The sequence below is a fragment of the Xyrauchen texanus genome, chromosome 35 (genome assembly GCF_025860055.1).
Source record: "Xyrauchen texanus isolate HMW12.3.18 chromosome 35, RBS_HiC_50CHRs, whole genome shotgun sequence".
In the NCBI taxonomy this organism is placed as follows: Eukaryota; Metazoa; Chordata; class Actinopteri; order Cypriniformes; family Catostomidae; genus Xyrauchen; species Xyrauchen texanus.
Window position 1 is genome coordinate 1173501 of NC_068310.1, and position 20429 is coordinate 1193929.

The 20429-nt window shown below is 38.2% G+C and overlaps 1 protein-coding gene and 1 long non-coding RNA gene across 3 annotated transcripts in view; one reads left to right on the top strand and one right to left on the bottom strand.

The window, feature by feature from the left end:
• LOC127628719 (uncharacterized) overlaps window positions 1–20429 on the bottom strand; it is a 244004-nt gene that overhangs the window by 215870 nt on the left and 7705 nt on the right. The window lies entirely within an intron of this gene.
• Window positions 1–20429, top strand: part of samhd1 (SAM domain and HD domain 1) — a 78786-nt gene that overhangs the window by 44481 nt on the left and 13876 nt on the right. For both annotated transcript variants that reach the window (XM_052105521.1, XM_052105522.1), the window contains exons 6-9: window positions 552–622; window positions 13996–14151; window positions 14619–14719; window positions 14821–14929. In XM_052105521.1, the coding sequence (XP_051961481.1) occupies window positions 552–622; window positions 13996–14151; window positions 14619–14719; window positions 14821–14929 (437 nt within the window). The remainder of the gene's footprint in view (window positions 1–551; window positions 623–13995; window positions 14152–14618; window positions 14720–14820; window positions 14930–20429) is intronic.

Here is a 20429-nt window from a genome sequence, read left to right on the forward strand (position 1 = left end):
CAAACATGAGACATTGATGCAGTTAATTATAATGGGAGTGAGCTTGTGGTGCACCACTCATTTTCATTGTAGATGTGATGCTTGGCTGAGAAAATTATTTTATTTAGGAGACATTTTGATGTTCCAACTTTTGAGATTTAGATTTTCTTTGATTTATTTCAGGCCGTACTTTTTTCCATAACTGGTCCATGTTTTTTGTCATTTGGAACTAATTTACTAAATTTTACCATAACCAAGAGCAAAGACAGTGACGGGACATTGATCATGGTCACGTAAGCGCCTTATAAATCATAAACGGCTCGAGCATAAATTGATCAGCACAGGTCAATTAAATTGACTGGGTGTTGAATGTGTCATATCTGACTTATGGTAGTAATCTACGTGTTGGTGTGCATGTAAACATACTCGCTATATTTTACAGGATTCAACTAGGTGAATCGTTTTCCCAAGTAGGTGGATGCTAAAAAGATATGCTAATGTTTTTGGAAAGATGTTGTCAATGAAATGTGGGTCATCATTGTTTAAAATCTCAGGTTTTGTCTGTTCTTCAGGTCATGGCCCCTTCTCTCATATGTTTGATGGTATGTTCATCCCTAAAGTTCGACCCAGTGAGAAGTGGAAGGTAAGCTTGTACATGCTTACGAGTTGATGTCCTCAACAAACAAAAGCTGTGCAAGAAAGTAGCTGCTTTACAACATAACCATAATACTTCTTGATAAGTACACATATATTCACACCTGCTAATGCAGGTTGACCACATATGGAATTTAATTACACAACACTCAATATTGGGACGTACGAATGTCTGTAATATATTCCTACATCTGAAGGCGCTTTACATGAAATGTGAGTGTAACTTCTGGGAAACAATAAGTATTTGCAAAACTTGGGTACACATGAAATTTTGTGCAAAACAAGCTGACATGATTCTCCTTTTATATCCCTCGACCATCAGTAGATGAAAGGAAACATAATAATAATAATATGTGTAGTGCTCACAAGTTTTGGAGCGGGTGTGTTTATTAGCAATAATTAATAATTATCATAGACAATCATCAATCATTAATTAATAGAACATTGATTAGAATCAATGTTACACGGGCACCAATTTATGTAGGCTCACAGGTTGGTTAGATCAGTTTTACTATCAAATATAAATTAATTATTCATGTTTATTAATTATTAATTAATAATTAAATAATAGAATTTAGTTCGTTAAATTCTATCCTCGGGGGCACCACTCTTTGACAAGAGAAAAATGATAGTAAGTGACTGATCAAGTCTCATAAAATTCTACCCTGCAGATTGAGTTTCAAAATAATCAAAAGGGGAAGAAGTTAGTCAGATTGTTGCCATATGAACCCAACAGTAATCTGGTTACAGTTGGCTTCTAACAACAACAATTTAACAATACTGAAGGAATGTAGGAGTTCTTGACGTGGCAGAGGCTGGCTTCAACACAATATTCAAACAAACAAACCAGGAATACTTATTATAATATAACAAGATTTATTATAATCAAACAGCAATGAACACTGCCAATACTAAATGAATATAACACAAAAACATAAGATGGAAATCCTAACTAAATGGTGGAGCTATATGCTAGTGTATGTGTGTGTTTGTGTGTGTGTCTCGAGTCGGTAACCAAGACACAAAATGGCGGACTAAACTCCTCCTGAGGAACTAGTCAAAATGGAGGGCTAGGCCAGAAAGGGCGTAGCCAACAATTATGTGACGTGTAGGGAAGCAAGATGGCTGGATCAGATCCAGCACAACAGAGCTAATACCACGTGCGGGTGGTAATGAGCAGACACACAAAGGAACTGAACGAAACAGGCGGGAGAATTTGAAAAACACGAGCCTGATTCACACATAAACCGCGGTGCTGCTCGCTCCGTGAATTTCAATGTGTGTGTGTGTGTGAGAGAGCGAGAGAGAGAGAGAGAGAGAGCGAACAAACAGGGGTTCATGCAATTTAACGGAGACGACACGCTGGTAACAGCGCGATTGAATCGTTGATTCAGATCACTCAATAAATAAACATTTCCCCAAAAATGACGATCTCATAACTCCAATCAGCGATCGTAGTTAAATGTACAGTGTAAACAAAACATTAAACGTTCAGCAATCGTAGTTAACATACAAATGAAAACAAAAACATCAAACATTCAGCAATCAAATATATATGATTTAGGTTTATAAGAAAAGTCACAGTTTCTAAACTAAATCTGCCCAGATATCAAGCCTTACTTGTGAAATCCTGTGTGATTTCAGCAGGGTTGTCTGTTGGATTCCTGTTGCATTGAGCGGTTAGGAGAAACAATCTGGATTCGGTCCTTGGTCTCACGCTCGTCAGCGAAAAGCCACGTCTCTGCGTTGGTTCTCGGGTCCGGTGATCGCGAGAAACGCGAGAGGTAGTCAGCGTTGTGGGAAAACGATTGAGAAGGGAAGCTGGTCACCTTTTCCGTTTTCTATATAAATTCACTATTGTTTCACAGTGAAGATGAAATGAACCAGTTGTACACTACACGACTGGAACAAACTCTACAGTGGCCAAATGGTGAGGTTTAGAAAAACGTGGTTGGTCTTTGTCCAGAAGTAGGGAAATTCCTTGGTGTAGATGTCTCTTTAGAGCGGAGCTGTAGGTGTACAGTCAAGCTGGATGCAGAGAGAAGGCGTCTCAAATGAGCGCGCTAGTTTTGTTAAGAAGATGACGTCATCGGTCATCGGCCGCTTTTGACCAATGGCGTCTGAGATTGAGTCCATGGGCGGGACTTCCGTCCGGTTGTGATGCATTCTGGGAAATGGAGTTCAATGTCTCACCTTTGATCATAGAACAAAGGGCCATGCTCTCTCTGCTGCCATTTTCAGTGGGGCAAGGCCCTACATATGTTTATTTATAAAGCGCTTTTCCCAAGCCCAAAGCACTACTACAAAACAACAAACATAAATTCATAAGAAAAAAATGAATAATGCAATACACAAACAAAACAATCCAGGAGTTAAAATGTTATAGTCACGAGTGTGTATACTAAAATGTGATTTGAAAATGTCCGACATAACTCAAACAAAACAAGCAATGGGGAAAAGGACATAGTCCCTCATAGAGTGGGGGCACCAGGCAAATTGTTTCGACCCGCATCTCTCTCGCCATGAGACAAAATGAGTACAAACTCAAAATCAAATAGCGAACAGGATCACAATAATGACAATCACTACACCACAAAATAATTGCTGTAGACGGTTTCTGCATTCTCTGATGGAATTGTTGGCTTATTGTTTGAGCAGTCTATAAACAGGCTGGCTAATGTGTTCGTTAGTTTTTTGGCTGCCAGATTTTTGATGGGAACACATTACTCCTGTACTAGCCTCAAACTTTTCTCGCACCTGTTAACTAGAAACATGAATGCCACCAGTTGAACCTGTTTTCTGTTCGCTGTTTTAGAGCAAATAGATTATCCACCAGAAACTTATCATCATTTGGCAATGTTTAGTTAGGTGTCCTTGACAGAATCACATGTTTTGCTTATGCACGTTTAAAAGGCTGTTCATAAACAGTGCACACACTTTCTTTGATGAGGGAAACTAGAGTAGAGCGACAGATTGGAATATATGAATACTGTTACGACACTAAAACGCTACTAGTAAATACACTACAAAACTACAGGTTTAGGGATCTATACTAAATGGGCTTCCGCCCGTAACATACAATCGAACTCTCCCTACATGATGTAATATATCGTGAGAGTCAGTCCTACCAAAAATGTATGTATGTGTGTGTGTCAGCTAGAAGACAACCAGAGAGAGGCCACTCACCTGTTGGTTGTTTCCAAACTATGCGGCCAACTTTAAAGTAGGTTACTTTAATGTTCCCGTTGACCTCTGTGTTTACTAGAGATGTGTACGAATAGTTGACATTTGATTAACCGCTCGACACTCCACTATTCGAATCTCAAAATCACTATTCGGTTATTTTACATGTGCAATAGAGATCTTCAACCCTATCCAAACTCTACAAGTTCTGACAAACTATTGGGTTTGGGTAAGTTTTTCAAGTATATTGCGAGTTAAGGGCTATTCAAACGTGCTTTTCTGTGCATCTGTGCTGTTTTTCAATGTATTGTTGAACATGATGGATGGACGTCTTTGGCTGTTGCGCTGAATCTCACGGTTTTCACTTTCAGCATCACGTGCAGAATTGCCCCATATTTAGACATCAAGTTAAGTAAAAAAAACTATTTTTTCATATATAAACTCAGCAAAAAAAAGAAACATCCCATTTTCAGGACACTGTATTTTAAAGATAATTTTTAAAAGATCCAAATAACTTTAAAGATCTTTATTTTAAAGGGCTTAAACAACCATAAACAATGATTGAACATGCACCTGTGGAGTGGTCGTTAAGACACAGTTTACAGATGGTAGTTAATTAAGGTCACTGTTATAAAAACTTAGGACACTAAGGAGACCTTTCTACTGACTCTGATAAACACCAAAAGAAAGATGCCCAGGGTACATGCACATCTGTGTGAATGTGCCTTGCAGGCATGCTGCATGGAGGCATGAGGACTGCAGATGTGGCAGGGCAATAAATTGCAATGTCCATACGATGAGATGCTCATATGAAGACAATGCTACATGGAGACAGGAAGGATTGCTGATCATCCTTGCAGTGGCAGACCACGTGTAAAAACACCTGCACAGGATCGGTACATCTGAATATCACGCCTGTGGGACAGGTACAGGATGGCAACAACAACTGCCCGAGTTACACCAGGAACGAACAATCTCTCCATCAGTGTTCAGACATTCCGCAATAGGATGAGAGGGGCTGGACTGAGGGCTTGTAGTCCTGTTGTAAGGCAGGTCCTTACCAGACATCACCTACGACAACGTCGCCTATGAGCACAAACCCACCTCCGCTTGACCAGAAAGGACTGGCAAAAAGTGCTCTTCACTGACGAGTCACGGTTTGTCTCACCAAGGGTGAAGGTCAGACTTGCGTTTATTGTCGAAGGAATGAGCGTTACACCGAGGCCTGTACTCAGTAGCGGGATCAATTTAGAGGTGGAGGGTCCGTCATGGTCTGGGGTGGTGTGTCACAGCATCATTGACTGAGCTTGTTGTCATTGCAGGCAATCTCAACGCTGTGCATTACAGGGAAGACAGCCTCCTCCCTCATGTGGTACCCCCCACATTATTCCATTTGTGTTAGTCACATGTCTGTGAAACTTTCCGTGGGGCATTGAAAAGCATTAATAGTCATTAAATAGATTTTGCAAACATTAAGGCCTTAAATGGCATTAAAAAGCATTAAATGTTATTCCTACACACATTACAAATGTAGATAGTTTAAGAAAAAATAATATTACCAATTTATTTTGAATATATAATTAATAACTTCGATTTGCTGTCACAAAAATATGTTCGTTGGTGTGATAAACACACAGAACCAGTTTGGTAATTGCCTCCGGCTGGTGCAAAATTGCCGTAATGCCGGATGTTTGGACTGCGGTGGGCTGGGACCTGGAGGAGTTGGAACATAGAATGTTAATTTAGTAAAGTTGCAAAGAAATAGGTAAGAGCAAATTACAGCAAAAGTGGCTAGAAGACAAAGAATTTAGGACATTGTTGCAGCCCGTTGGTTGTCAACATGGAGCCGTTAAATCTCATATGCAGTCCGATGGCCACAAATCAGCTGTAAAAGGCAGACAGCAATTAACAATCTCTTGTTACTTCACCGTGTCCGACAAAGCAACTACTAACACCACCACAACTGCTGCTGTAGTGACCACCGCTTCCTGCGGAGCCAATACCGAAGGAAAATCGATCGAACTTTGAGCAGCGTTTGGTTCGAATGCGACGCTGCAGGCAGAGGTACATGCAGACGTTTCAGACACCAGAGCGTGCAGCACCACCCAGTTGTTCCAGGGAATGTTTGCTGATTTGCAAATAGCCAAATCTTTCACCTGTGGAAAGGACAAAACAGCTAAATTTTAAAATGAGGACTTCAAAACTAAACTGATTTCTGCGATTAACAATGCAGGACATTGTGAACTACTGGCTTCTGTAGCCTCGGCCAGGACCATATACAGGATCTACCTTGATGAAGTGAGGAGCAAGAGAGAGGGTGCCATGCATGGACTTAAGAGAAAAACTTTGGAAGATGAGCTGGAAGAACTGATGGAGATATCAGTTCTTACAGCCTTCAGAATGATGTCGATCAACTAGCTGAGCAGGCCAAAAACAAATCTAACACACTCATGGCTCTAAAATCTAATACTATGAGGAGATACAAGGACAAATGCAATGAATTGAAAAATGTTGAGTCAAGAGTTTAAACTAAAAGTGAGCAAACTAAGGCACATGGGATTAATTCTCTTATTTACACAAAGTTAAAACTGTGTAATTTCTATAGCACTTGAATTTTGCATACATTAAGTTCCAGCCTTAAAAAGTTCATAGTTTTTCCTTCACTGTCCAGACTGATAGAATTTGTGGTTGTAGTTGAAGGAGGTTACGTGTATTCGATGGCGGTACAGTTTACAGAAACATAATGGCTTTTTTCCAGTCATGGCCTGATTTTTCAGTACGCCTATAGCATTCACTATCTAGATCTAGTTAATCGCGTGCATACAGTGCATCCGGAAAGTATTCACAGCGCTTCACATTTTGTTATGTTACAGCCTTATTCCAAAATGGATTTAAATTCATTAATTTCCTCAAAATTCTACAAACAATACCCCATAATGACAATGACATAGAAATTTGTTTGAAATCTTTGCAAATTTATTAAAAATAAAAACGAAAAAAATCACATGTACATAAGTATTCACAGCCTTTGCCATGACACTCAGCCCAGCCAAACTGAGCAATCAGGCGAGAAGATCCTTAGTCAGGAAGGTGAAAAAGAACCCGATGACAGCTCCAGCATTTCTCTGTGGAGAGAGGAGAACCTTCCAAAAGAACAACCATCTCTGCAGCACTCCATCAATCATTCCTGTATGCTACAGTGGCCAGACGGAAGCAGCGACTCAGTAAAAGGCTCATGACAGCCCGCCTAGAGATTGCCAAAAGGCACCTGAAAGACTCTCAGACCATGAGAAACAAAATTCTCTGGTCTGATGAAACAAATATTGAACTCTTCGGCCTGAATGGCAAGCATCATATCTGGAGGAAACCAGGCACCACTCATCACCTGGCCAATACCATCCCTACAGTGAAGCAAGGTGGTGGCAGCATCATGCTGTGGGGATGTTTTTCAGTTGCAGGAACTGGGAGACTAGTCAGGATCGAGGGAAAGATGAATGCAGCAATGTACAGATGAAAAACCTGCTCCAGAGCGCTCTAGACCTCAGACTGGGATGAGGGTTCATCTTCCAACAGGACAACGACCCTAAGCACACAGCCAAGATAACAAAGGAGTGGCTACGGGACAACTCTGTGAATGTCCTTGAGTGGCCCAGCCAGAGCCCAGACTTGAACCTGATTGAACATCTCTGGAGAGATCTGAAAATGGCTGTGCACTGATGCTCCCCATCCAACCTGTTGTAGAATGAGAGGTCCTGTAAAGAAGAATGGGAGAAACTGCCCAAAAATTGGTGTGCCAAGCGTGTAGCATCATACACAAAAAGACTTGAGGCTGTAATTGGTGCCAAAGGTGCTTCAACACAGTATTGAGCAAAGGCTGTGAATACTTATGTACATGTGATTTTTGTTCGCAAATATTTCAAATAAACTTCTTTCACGTTGTCATTATGGGTTATTGTTTGTAGAATTTTAAGGAAAATAAGGAATTTAATCAATTTTGGAATAAGGCTTTTAACATAAAATATGTAAAAAAGTGAAGCACTGTGAGTACTTTCCGGATGCGCACTGTGTGTGTGTGTGTGTGTGTATACATACACCTATATATATATATATATATACACACACGTGTATATGTGTGTGTGTATATTTTAGCTGCTAGACTGCCCCGGAAGTTGCATGCCTCGCTTTGTGTCCAGCAAGTTTTTTCACCACAATGAAAATGTTTTTGAAAACCTAAACGCCAACAAACATGGATTGAGGCAGTATATTTTGTTAGATAAAAACATGTTGTGAATTTTGGAAATTATTACATTTATCCTTTTTCAAAACATGTTGACTTTTGGACTTTACAACGCTCTGGATTTATTGGAAATGTTTGGACAACACGAATCGGAAACCATCCTATGAAGTAGTGTTGTCAAAAATACTGGTACCAAGTCGGTACTCAAACAAAAAATAATTTACGACACCAGAATTTCTGAAGGTACCGGAGTACCGGGTCTACCCGGTACCCACGCAGAGGCGGGAACTTTCGAACGCTCACAACAAGCAAAAGATTGCGGCAAGCAAAGCTGCTGCGGAGTCTCAACTGAATCATGTCGAAATGAAAAGTTGAAAAAGCCAGGTTTGGAAATTATAGATCAGCAAAAACCTGTTTGTAAACGCTGCTTTCGCAATTTTCTGACGAAAGGAGGAAACACGTCAAACTTAATAAAGACAGACACCTGGATTTATTCAAGCAAATAAAGCAGGTGAGTTGAAAAGCATATTATCATTTGCATTAGGGCTGAAAAGTTTAGTCGACATTATCGACATAATCGAAAATACAAAATTGTATTGTCGAATAGTTGTTTGATCTCATTTAACGTAACATGAAATCACATTAAACTGTAACGATATCACGTGAGAGAAGCCGTTCACGTCTGATGGAAGAAGAATTACACAGATCAGTCCAGATGCACTCTAAACTTTCACAGTTTATTTTATCTAGATCCCAAAGTATTCAAAAGCATGTACCATTGTGGAATAAGGGGAGGCGGAGCTCTTTAAAGGAAACATCCCGGCGTACCATCTTAAATGAGGTAAAATGTCTTTATTAAAATTCAAATAATACAGCAGCAGGTCATGTTAATAACTATAAACTCAGAAACTGGCATGTCTCTGTGTGGTCGGTGCTGCCTCTTTTATGAGTCGTGTGAATGTCCCGATCTAAGGGGGAGAGATTGAAACTGCACCGGCTGAGTATGGCAAGCCGTTTTAACTTTTATTCATTTCCAGGATATGAATTCTTGATATCAACAATTCAGTTTTCACTAGTTAATATGATAGTTATTGATATCAGGAATTCGATATCTACTAGTAACAATGGCAATTTTTGATATCAGAAATTACATTTCCACTAGTAACAATGCTAATTCTTGATATCAACAATTACATTTTTACTAGTTAAAATGCTCATTCTAGATATCAAGAATTGTATTTCAACTAGTAAAAACTATAATTCTTGATATCTGTAATTGTATTTTCACTAGTGAAATGTCACCATAGGCTGCCATTCAAAATAAATTGTTGATATCAAGAATTTATTTCTTGTTGAAATTCCAATTTCACATATCAGAAATACAATTCGTACTAGTAAAAATCTTTATTTTTGATATCAAGAATTCAATTGTCACTAGTTGAAATGTCTATTCTTGATATCAACAATTGAATTGCTACTAGTAACAATGTTCATTTCTGATATCAATAATTCCATTTTCACTAGTGACTGTTCATTTCTGATATCAGGAATGTGATTGTTACTAGTAAGAAAGCCATTTTAGATATCTGAAATTATATTGATATCAGAAATACATTTTCAGATATCAAAAATTAACATTTTTACTAGTAGCAATTCAATTGATATCTAGAATAGACATTTTTACTAGTAACAATGTAATTATTGATATCAAAAATGTTATTTCTAATAGTAAGAAATACAAAGCTGATATGTGTATTCGGAATTATAACTAGTAAGAAATCAATTCTTGATATCAACAATTGATTTTGAATGGCAGCATATGGTGACATTTCACTAGTGGAAATACAATTACAGATATCAAGAATTATAGTTCTTTCTAAGAACTATTATTGACCACATATACAAACAAAATCTATCTTATTTTCATAATAAAATAAATGATTAAACATTACAATTTCCCCCAAACTGCACTAAGTTACAGGATCTTCTCTCACTTAAACAACTCTCAAAATAAAGTGCTCTGTGACTGGAAAGAGGTAGAAATAACAATTAACTGCAAATAAGTTGCTTTATATAACAGATGTCATTTTCCACTATTTTTATAAACTGACCTTTTTCTCTTTATTACTCGGCTAACAAAACAATTCCAAAGATCTGAAAAACTGAAGTGTCCAATACGCTCAACTTACGTTAGATGTCCAAATATCAGTTGTAAAACTGAGCACTGCTTCGGGAACGGCTTGTAACCATGCCTGTCAACACTCCCGTTTTTCCCTGCAGTCTCCCGTTTTGTTATTTCTCCCAAAAAAACTCCCGTAATTTGTATGTCCCAAACCATGTTATATGAATAATCACATTGTGGAACCACACTAAAGGAACAGGACATGCTGAATTTGAGCAGCACTCTTCACCTGTTTTGCTGCCATTATGTATTTTTGCCCCGACTGCAAGCAAACCTCAATGTGTTCCGTGAGGGAAAGGACAACCACCCATGTTCCTCTAGTGTGCGCAAGATTTGGTAGAACACGCTGTTGACTCCCATCCAGAGATCACGCCAGATTCTCTCTACTCTTCATTTAAAAAATAATTACATTACAAGTCTTTCAAGTAGAAGTTAAAGACATTTAAACTATCTTAGATTAATCTATCTTGCCTCTGATTGTGCACACTTTTGCCTGCTATAAAGCAGTTACTGTCTGGCCCACGTACAGAAAAAAATCAGACGAGCCACGCCAACATTCTCTCCTCCCTGATCAGCTCGCACTCTAAACAATAATATAACATACATAATGAAGAGCCAACATTTTTTTGTTAATTTCTCATCAAATGAATATTTATAAAATGTAATATGTCAAATATATCAAATGTACATTGTTTTTAACTTGCTAGTCTATAGGATGTTACTTTTATTTATTTTTTTCAGTATGCAATAAAAGAAAAAAAGATTAGTTTTACTTACCCAACCAGCTTGTTGGTTTAAAATGGTATTATCCATGTTTTAAAGGTTCTTCGGGAGAATGCGAACAATGTCCATTATCACCTGTTCTCAAAGCAGGGGCAGGCCAACTCCGTAATTCTGCAACAGCTGCCTGCCTGCCTTGCCTTTCAGTTGCGTGTGGATCGTCAATGCTGAAAATGCGGAAAGCAAGTCTCAAAATCCAAATGAACCGAACAGGATCGACTCTAACAAGGAATCAATAAATGCACGCGTGTCGCCTGATCCAGAAATGCATGGATTCCTTTTTGCAGGCAGAAATTGTCACACTTTAATACAAAGCAGAACATTTATACTCACAAACATGACTTTATTTGAACAAATTGCTGCACATTTATGTAATTCTTAATTCTACAGACACCGGTTGAAAAGCATTTGTTTCATTGTATAGTGACACACATTTACGAATCGTGTTCACGTTAAAGAATAGCACTGGCTTGTTCGTTAGTTGTGTGTGTGTATGTGTGGGTGAATGCTGTAAACAGCGAAAAGGAAGTCTCAAAATCCAAATGAACCGAACACGATCGATTCGAACAAGATGTCAATAAATGCACGCGTGTCTTCTGATCCACAAATGCACGGATTCATTTTTGCATGAGCAATTTTTGATTTATTAATGTAGAACAGAACATGTTTATTTGCAAATATGTCTGTATTTGTACAAATCGCTGCACAATCATTCAATCCCGAATTCCTCAGATTCAAATAAAATGGCATTTGTTTGTGGTTAGTAAAATATACTCACAACATTTATCTAGTACATGCATAATTGTGTGTGCATTCATTAATCATAATGAGATTAAAATCATCCCATAACCTACAACCCATTTGCGCTGTTGATATCTGCGCAGGTAGTAGGCGAGGGATGTTAAATCAAGCATCATTGGTAGATGGGAGAAGACTCAGTTGGTGCTCCGGTGAAAAAAGCAATATATACATGTACATTTAACAACAGCTGGATGGAAGAATTGAATTTCATATCCCGAAGCCACATCGACAATGCAAATGCCTTTTGCAATGTGTGTCGCACCGATTTTAATATCGGACACGGTGGGAAAAATTACATTACTCAGCACATTAAATCAACAACGGCACAATTTGTGTAGTATTTAGCCTGCCCCTGCCATCCAGCACCCCACTTCCCCTCTCCCGAATTTGTGTACCCAAATGTTGACAGATATCAGGCTGCGTGTTACTTGACACGAGATTAAACAACTCTGGCAACGCGACGTCGGAAAGTACCTCATACTCTGTATCGAGGAAATGTATCAGATTTCTGATCCCTCTGTCCTCAACTATGGAGAACAGCTGGTCATCCAGGGCCATGAATTCCATAATTTTCCTCGTAATTGCTTTGGTCTTTTCGTTGCTCATACCAAGGAATGATAGGAGAGTTATTGTTGTGGTTCCCCCATGGTGAAGGGAGAGGATCATGCTCTGCTTCAGTATGTCACAGTACATGTTGGCATTTATGGTTCCCTCAATGAACTGTAGCTCCCCAGTTAATTCATGCAGCCCCAGACCATGACACTCCCACCACCATGCTTGACTGTAGGCAAGACACACTTGTCTTTGTACTCCTCACCTTGTTTCCGACCACACACGCTTGACATCATCTGAACCAAATAAGTTTATCTTGGTCTCATCAGACGACAGGACATGGTTCCAGTAATCTGGTTCTTTAGTGTGCTTGTCTTCAGCAAACTGTTTGCGGACTTTCTTGTGCATCATCTTTAGAAGAGGCTTCCTTCTGGGACAACAGCCAAGCAGACCAATTTGATGCAGTGTGCGGAGTATGGTCTGAGCAATGACAGGCTGACCCCCCACCCCTTCAACCTCTGCAGCATTCCTGGCAGCACTCATACGTCTATTTCCCAAAGACAACCTCTGGATATGACGCTGAGCACATGCACTCAACTTCTTTGATCGACCATGGCGAGGCCTGTTCTGAGTGGAACCTGTCCTGTTAAACCGCTGTATGGTCTTGGCCACCATGCTGCAGCTCAGTGTCAGGGTCTTGGCAATCTTCTTATAGTCTAGGCCATCTTTATGTAGTGCAACAATTATTTTTTTCAGATCCTCAGAGTTCTTTGCCATGAGGTGCCATGTTGAACTTCCAGTGACCAGTATGAGGGAGTGTGAGAGCGATGACACCAAATTTCACACACCTGCTCCCCATTCACACCTGAGACCTTGTAACACTAACGAGTCACATGACACCGGGGAGGGAAAATGGCTAATTGGGCCCAATTTGGACATTTTCACTTAGGGGTGTACTCACTTTTGTTGCCAGCGGTTTAGACATTAATGGCTTGACAGCAAATGTACACTGTTATACAAGCTGTACACTCACTACTTTATTTATATATATATATATATTATACACACACACACACACACAGAGCGCATGCTACATGCTGTGACACTTTGATTATTTTTGTTTAATGTGAGATTTTATAATTTGAAGATTACATATTTTGCTATTTAGGCTCATAGCTAGTTGCAATTTATTTGCTGCCATTTTTAGTGTTTGAGGAAATTCCATCACAATCAACCTCCTTTGTTCCAGACAAAAAAACGATTAGCTGTTAATGATGGAAAATGATTGATCAAAATGTGTTGTAAGGCTGTATGACTCTAGCAGTTCAAAGCAATTCAAATGCGGTTTAATCCTGTGATGCCCTCTACAGTCAATAGACCTTTAGAGACCATTTTAAAGTGTTGCTGTGTGCACAGTAAATCTTCTTTGGTGATAAGGCTAATGTCAGAAGTGTACAACAGCTGGTCTTTTTGCTGCATGGAGGTACTTATACAGTATGCCAATTAAATAAAAAAAACCTTGCAGGCGTGAATGCATGTGTGATCAGCCAGTAATAAAAATAACCGATAGGTGGAGGTTGATTGATGTTGTTGAAGAATACTTTTGTGTATGTGTATATCTCGACAGCATGAGATGGCCTCAGTTGAAATGTTTGACCACCTGGTGAAGGTGAACGGCCTGGAGGTGGTGATGGTACAGCATGGCTTGACCCTCCCAGATGACCTTATTTTCATTAAGGAACAGATCGCTGGGCCTCTACATCCCCCCGTTCTAGACTGTACGGTATGTAAGTGTGTCATCATGGTACCCAACCTACTGGACCTATTTCAATTTTTTTGCTTTGAGTTGTAGGTGGAAGTGATTGGAATTTCCAAGAGTCTGCGGTTTGAAAAGAAGTTTATGAGAAAAGTTTTAAAAATAAATGTTAATATTTTAATAATGCATATGAAAAACAGTTTTCAGTTCCCTGTACTGTAAGTCACACAAGTTAGTTCTTCAAAATGTTTGTTTTGATTAATCTGTTCTTTAACTTCTCTCTTTCTGAAAGAGCATTTGAAGCTGAGATGGATGATTTTTATATATATATATATATATATATATATATTAGTTTTGATTTTAATTTCCAGCAGTTAATTGTAAACATGTAATCAACCATCAGTGTTCAGTAATCATATCATTATGGGTGGGTGTGAAATGAAACCTCTGCCATACACATTTACATTCAGTGCTTTCTTTCTTTAACCCTTCAGTGGCCATATAAGGGCCGGCCAAAGGACAAATCCTTCCTCTATGAAATAGTGGCCAATAAAAGAAATGGCATCGATGTCGACAAATGGGATTATTTTGCTCGGTAAGAAAAGTTGCTGCCAGTTATTGGTGATGATATTTGATCATTTTGAATATCACTTATCATAACCATTGAATGAAAATATTATATGTTTTTATGGACAGAGACTGTTATCATCTGGGAATTCAGAACAATTTTGACTATCAGCGTTTCCTCAAGTTTGCACGAGTGTGTGAAGTTCGAGGAAAGAAACACATTTGCACCAGAGACAAGGTACTTTCCTTATATACAGGTTCATGCCTGTAAATGTACAGCAGTCAGGTTGCACAAAGTCTGAAATATCCCTGTGAAATTGAAAGGACATAACTAATAATGAGGCATTAAGAAATCCTGTAAAAATAGATCTTAAGTCAAATAATGGGAGGAACGTATTTCATTTATTAATTCATTATTTTGATTACACCCTGTTCTGCTAGTGTTTGAATGTCTTATAACTGATGGATATTCTACATCTTTCCCAGTGCTCTCCTTCATATACTGTACAATTTATATATGCATTATGTATGCTATAAAAAGGGCCAGAATAAATTCTTTAAAAGAATCATTTGAATATACATTTTCCAAAAAATATATGAGGTACAATGTTCTGCTGGAACACACACATTCAAATATTGAAAAAAAAATTACAATTCAAACCATTTGTGACTGAAAATATGCTGATGATTTTTAATAATTAGGCCATTCAGGAACTTCCACGAGACTTTAAGCTGTTAAATATACACACCCATCTTCCCTAAACAATGCCCTCCAAAGATAGCGTTGGGACTGTTCCGTCCAAGCAGTAGAGCAGTCTTCTCACCATTTTCAAACACAACAGTAGTAAAATAATGAATCTGAACATTTCTTTTTAAACGAAATGATCCGCTTCAACTACTACACTATAAAAAGATGGATGGCAGGCATCAAAGTATTTTTATTGGATGAATGATCTGTGGCTTTGTTGGACGTCTACAAAATATAGTGCTGTGACAAGCTTTTGAAATCATTTAGCATGTTTCTATGTATAGTTGAGAGTTGTTGCTTTCCAACAGAACTTCCACACACTTTAGAAAGGGTGAAGTGAATCACTTGGTCAGTTGCATATTTTAATGCACAAGATATACATTTGTCAACCTTACACCGTTTCTAAAGAATTGAACTTTTCAGAAATGCATTAACCGTCTGGGGTCTGAGGGTGTTTTGGGCCCTGGAGAAGTTTTGACATGCCTTGAAATTTGTGCTTTTATCAGTTGCTCAAAAACATATGAATGGCTAAAGTCTGATAACACTGTATTCAGCACAAACTGGGCTACAATATTATGTGAGCAACATGTGCGTACATGTTTGTATTTTTGAGAAAATAATGTTTATTTTTGAAAAAACTAAATTAAGTCATTTAAATAAGGTCATATAACACATACTAAACATTTGTCCACAATACTTTTGAGAACTGGATCTTGTAGCCTAGAGTTTTTGCTACATAATTATGTGAAAACCAACCTGATCACTCATTCATACAAAACAATATAGTATTTTAACTTTTGTAAGTCTTTTAGTGTTAGAAAGGCCATAAGCTAGGAGGTGTGAATGATCATGAATGATCATGAATATTGATTGTAATTCACACCTGAGGAGAATATGGTCTTAACTCGGATATTAATTTGGGTGAGCTTGTTGAGGTAATTAAAGCGTTGCAAACAGGTAAGGGACCGGGGCCAGATGATTTTGCCACAGAATGTTTTAGATCTTATGTCACAGAACTGGATCCATTTATGTTAAGTTTACACAGAGTCATTAAAGAAAGGTGAACTACCGCCAACCAAGACTGTTCAGTCTCATTCTTAACCCTCCTATAGCGTTTAAATTTGGGAGACAACCTTAATGAAAAAATTACCCCAAACATTTTAAAATACTATAAATTACTCAAATTTAAAATGTTATTTGCTTTTATGTCATGCCTGCTGACTGTGTCCTGTCTGACCAGTCTTTTTTTAATATATATATGTATTAGGAGAAAACATGGCATTTGATATTTGTTTATTTTATATTTAATATGACATGTAAGGTTTGCGTAGCAAAATTATTTATATTCTAGCAAAATCACAATTGTGTTAAAGAATACTTTGTGCTGTTTGAAGGCTCAGTTTGTGGCATTAAGGCTGCAGACACTCTTATGGTGCTCACTGCCTTTTGAAAGGGTCATGAAGTGTCAATTTATTATTCCTTGTTGTTTTAGAGTCTGGATGACTAGATGGAGCCTTAACAGCTCTTAAGAGGTTATGGGAAAGAGATTTGAAATTGTTACTGGAGGATGGGGAGTGGGAAAGAATGGACAACAATTTTTGATGGTCCAAAAAGCATTTATTAGGCAGAATCAAAGTAATCCACACGACTCCAATCGATCAAGTAATGTCTTCTGAAGCTAATCGATACATTTGAGTGAAAAACTAATTGCAAATAAAATTTGTTTTTTACTTTAAATCTGTGCTTCCGCCAGCTTGAATTGACCTAACTCTCGCATTAAGTACATTCCTCTGTGGTAAACAGAGCGGAATTTCTAAATTCTCACGTGAACGTGCAAACGTATTGATGTCATGCGACAGTGACGGGAGGCATTGAGTATTTACAGGAAATTATTTTTTAAAGTTAATAAATTTTTAGTTAGCGATTCGTCTTTACACAAACTTATTGATTCACTTCAGAAGACATTACTTGATCGACTGGAGTTGTGTGGATTACTTTGCTGACTAAGTATGCTTTTTGGACCTTCAAAAATGTGTGTCCATTCACTTGCATTGGATGAAGCTAAACACCTAAAACCTGGGATACTTTCCTAAAAATCTTAAATCCTGTTCTGATGAAGAAAAAAGTCTTAGGTTTTTAGGCCTGAGGGTGAGAAAATGATAAGCAAATCTTAATTTTTGGGTGTACTAATCTTTTAAGATCTTTGCTTTGTTTCGACATTTCATGAAGTTCCCCAACGCGCTTTGCTGAGGCGAGAGCAAGAGAGCTGTCTTGTAAGACAAGATCTTAATATCCACCTCATACAATGGCTCAAACAGTGTTTACGGATTTCCAGATTGTTTCGAATTTAAATCCTTCTTTATTGGATTTTGACTTTTTTTTTTTTTTTGTGCAAAACATAGTTTTTTGCTTTCAATTCTTGTTTTGCAAACATTAATTTGGGCATTGTTTGAACCGGGCTCTTGTCCTTTATTATTTTTGTGCATGTTAGAGTTCTTGTGTGACATGAACACAGAATTGACTGCCTTGGGACAGTGAGAACACACACTTGGCATTTCTCTGAACTTTGCCTTGTTTTCAACAGTCCCCTTATCAAGTGGTGATAACTTTGAACGAGGGGAGGCAGGGCGAACTATAACCTGCCTCACTTCTCTCAGGGGATTGTGGGGTGAGTACGTAGCTACTTCTTTTTCATGGGGTGGTTGCATCCTTGAGGTCTCTCTGATGCAGGAGGACGAGGTCTCCTCGCCCAAGCTCCTTGTGGTACAGCAACATTTGGAGCATGCTCAGGCGGAGGTGCTGTATGCTGAGGGGCGTTTAGGAGGTGCCCAGTATCTGTGTCGAAACGACTTCACAAAGAGAACTATGCTGAATGCAAATTGCACACGCAATGATCTTGCAGGCCAAATTCTGAGCGTACACAGCTGACCACCTTCATATGACACATCTGCGGGACTGAACAGCATCAATCCACTATTGTGATCCAGACACATGTATCATCTCTTTTAACATGTGTGCTCAACTGCACTCTTCTCCATCATTTAATCATTATTTGATGAATTACTGCTGAAATAATCGATAATAAATCTACACAAATATTTCTTTTAACAAAATTTGGTTTACCGCCTCGTTTCATTTGGCTGTAATTTTTTGAATGAAGCGTAAGTGTTCCCGAAAAATTCCAAAAAATTCTGCCAAATGTGTGTTCTTATGAAATGCGTTTGTATTGCGTTTTAAGGTAATACAGTTAATTTTGCCTAAAGAAAAGAAAATGGAACTCAATTTTTGGTTCAAGGTGAATGTGTCTTGTATTTATGATTTAATCATTTTCGTCTTTGTTTCTTTAATAGAAAAATACCTGTAAATATTACTGAACCTGCAGTGTTGTTTTCACAATGTGTAAGAGCGAACTGCTCTTTGGAAATAAACCAAAACTCACAGCACCTCAAGATGACCGGAGATCATTTGCAGCATCCAATAGATTACATTATTCTTCCAAACAGCTTTCAGTCGAAAGAAACATAGAAAAAGGAGTGATAACTCTTTACATATGCTTCTTCCACAAAATAGGATCCCATTGCACGCCTCTGAAAAAAAAAAAAACTGCGAATCAGACACGAGCATTGTAGGCTTTTCTTTTGTCTGTTCTTAAACATTTTTATAAAGTGTTTCTTCAAATATGTGTCTTTGTGATTAACAGCATTTCTTGTCTTGTGTCACTCCGAGATGTCTTACTGGTCACCTACCTGTTGTAAGTAGATGATCAAAATTACTCAAGCATGAAATACATTTGGACAAGGATAGTCTCGCAAACTGGATAGTCTCGTCACATTTTGTGGGTGGCGGGTGCTATATCATTCCCTGGGTGCACATAAAAAATAACGAACGTTCATAAAATTGCTCGTAGAAAATGCTCTTAACTACTATGATCAGTAGTTATTGGTAAATGAGGCCCAGAACTTTATGCATGTGCATGTCTAGGAGAAGCACTTTCATTGCAAAATTTTTTAGTATCGTTATCATCAGATGTAAATATGGTGTACACCGCTACTGAAGCAGCGCATAGACGGCACGTGGCACCTGATTACTTTTTGCAGCGTTGTTCAGTAAGGGCCTATCACGACTATTATTTTTGGTTGAGGATTTCAAAATTTATGTCTTATAGATAATGCTATGGTGTATTTCTATTAACAAGTACAAATCTTTGCAACAATCAATTTTAATTAAATATTATTACCCTTTATGTTATTTTGTAGTAAGTGGTATTTTATCAAAATAAAAGTTAAATTAAAAAATACAATGTTTTTTATTTTATTTAAAATTATCAAATGAAGAATTTGTTTGATGAATAACTTCTCACATAGTCCTTGAAAACAAATACAAATTTGCTTAAAGTCCTTGTGTTTCACTTTGAAGCATCTGTACGTAGTCTGGTTGGAGGATGGAGACATAGCCCATGCTCTGTGGCTCTGTGCTAAGATTCAATAATTCTGGGTAAGAGTCCAGAATTTTATCTGTGGGGCTTTAGATACCCAAATTTAATTCTGCACTAGACTGTATATTAGGTGACACGGTGGTTATTTTTTTGTGATTTAACATTTTTATTGATTCACACAGAAAACACGAAAAACAAACCATATATACATGGAATCAATATTTAGCATTTAATCCCCACCACTACCTCTCCCCTCCCAATCCCCATCCCCACCCTATCACCAACAAACACTCCAGTGGTCACATGAGCATACACACACACACACACACACACACACACAAATAAATAAATGTAATAATCACACACATATGCATCTAAACATCTTTCTCTGCTATCTCTCCCCGAGAGCCCTCCAATTGCCTCATTTCCTAACAAACTTAATCCAGTTTACCCAGTCTACTAAATAACATTTCCTCATATGCCACCACCCTCCCCATCTTCGTGCACCACTCCTGAAATTGGGGCACTCATCCCCTCAAAACAATCTGTCTGACA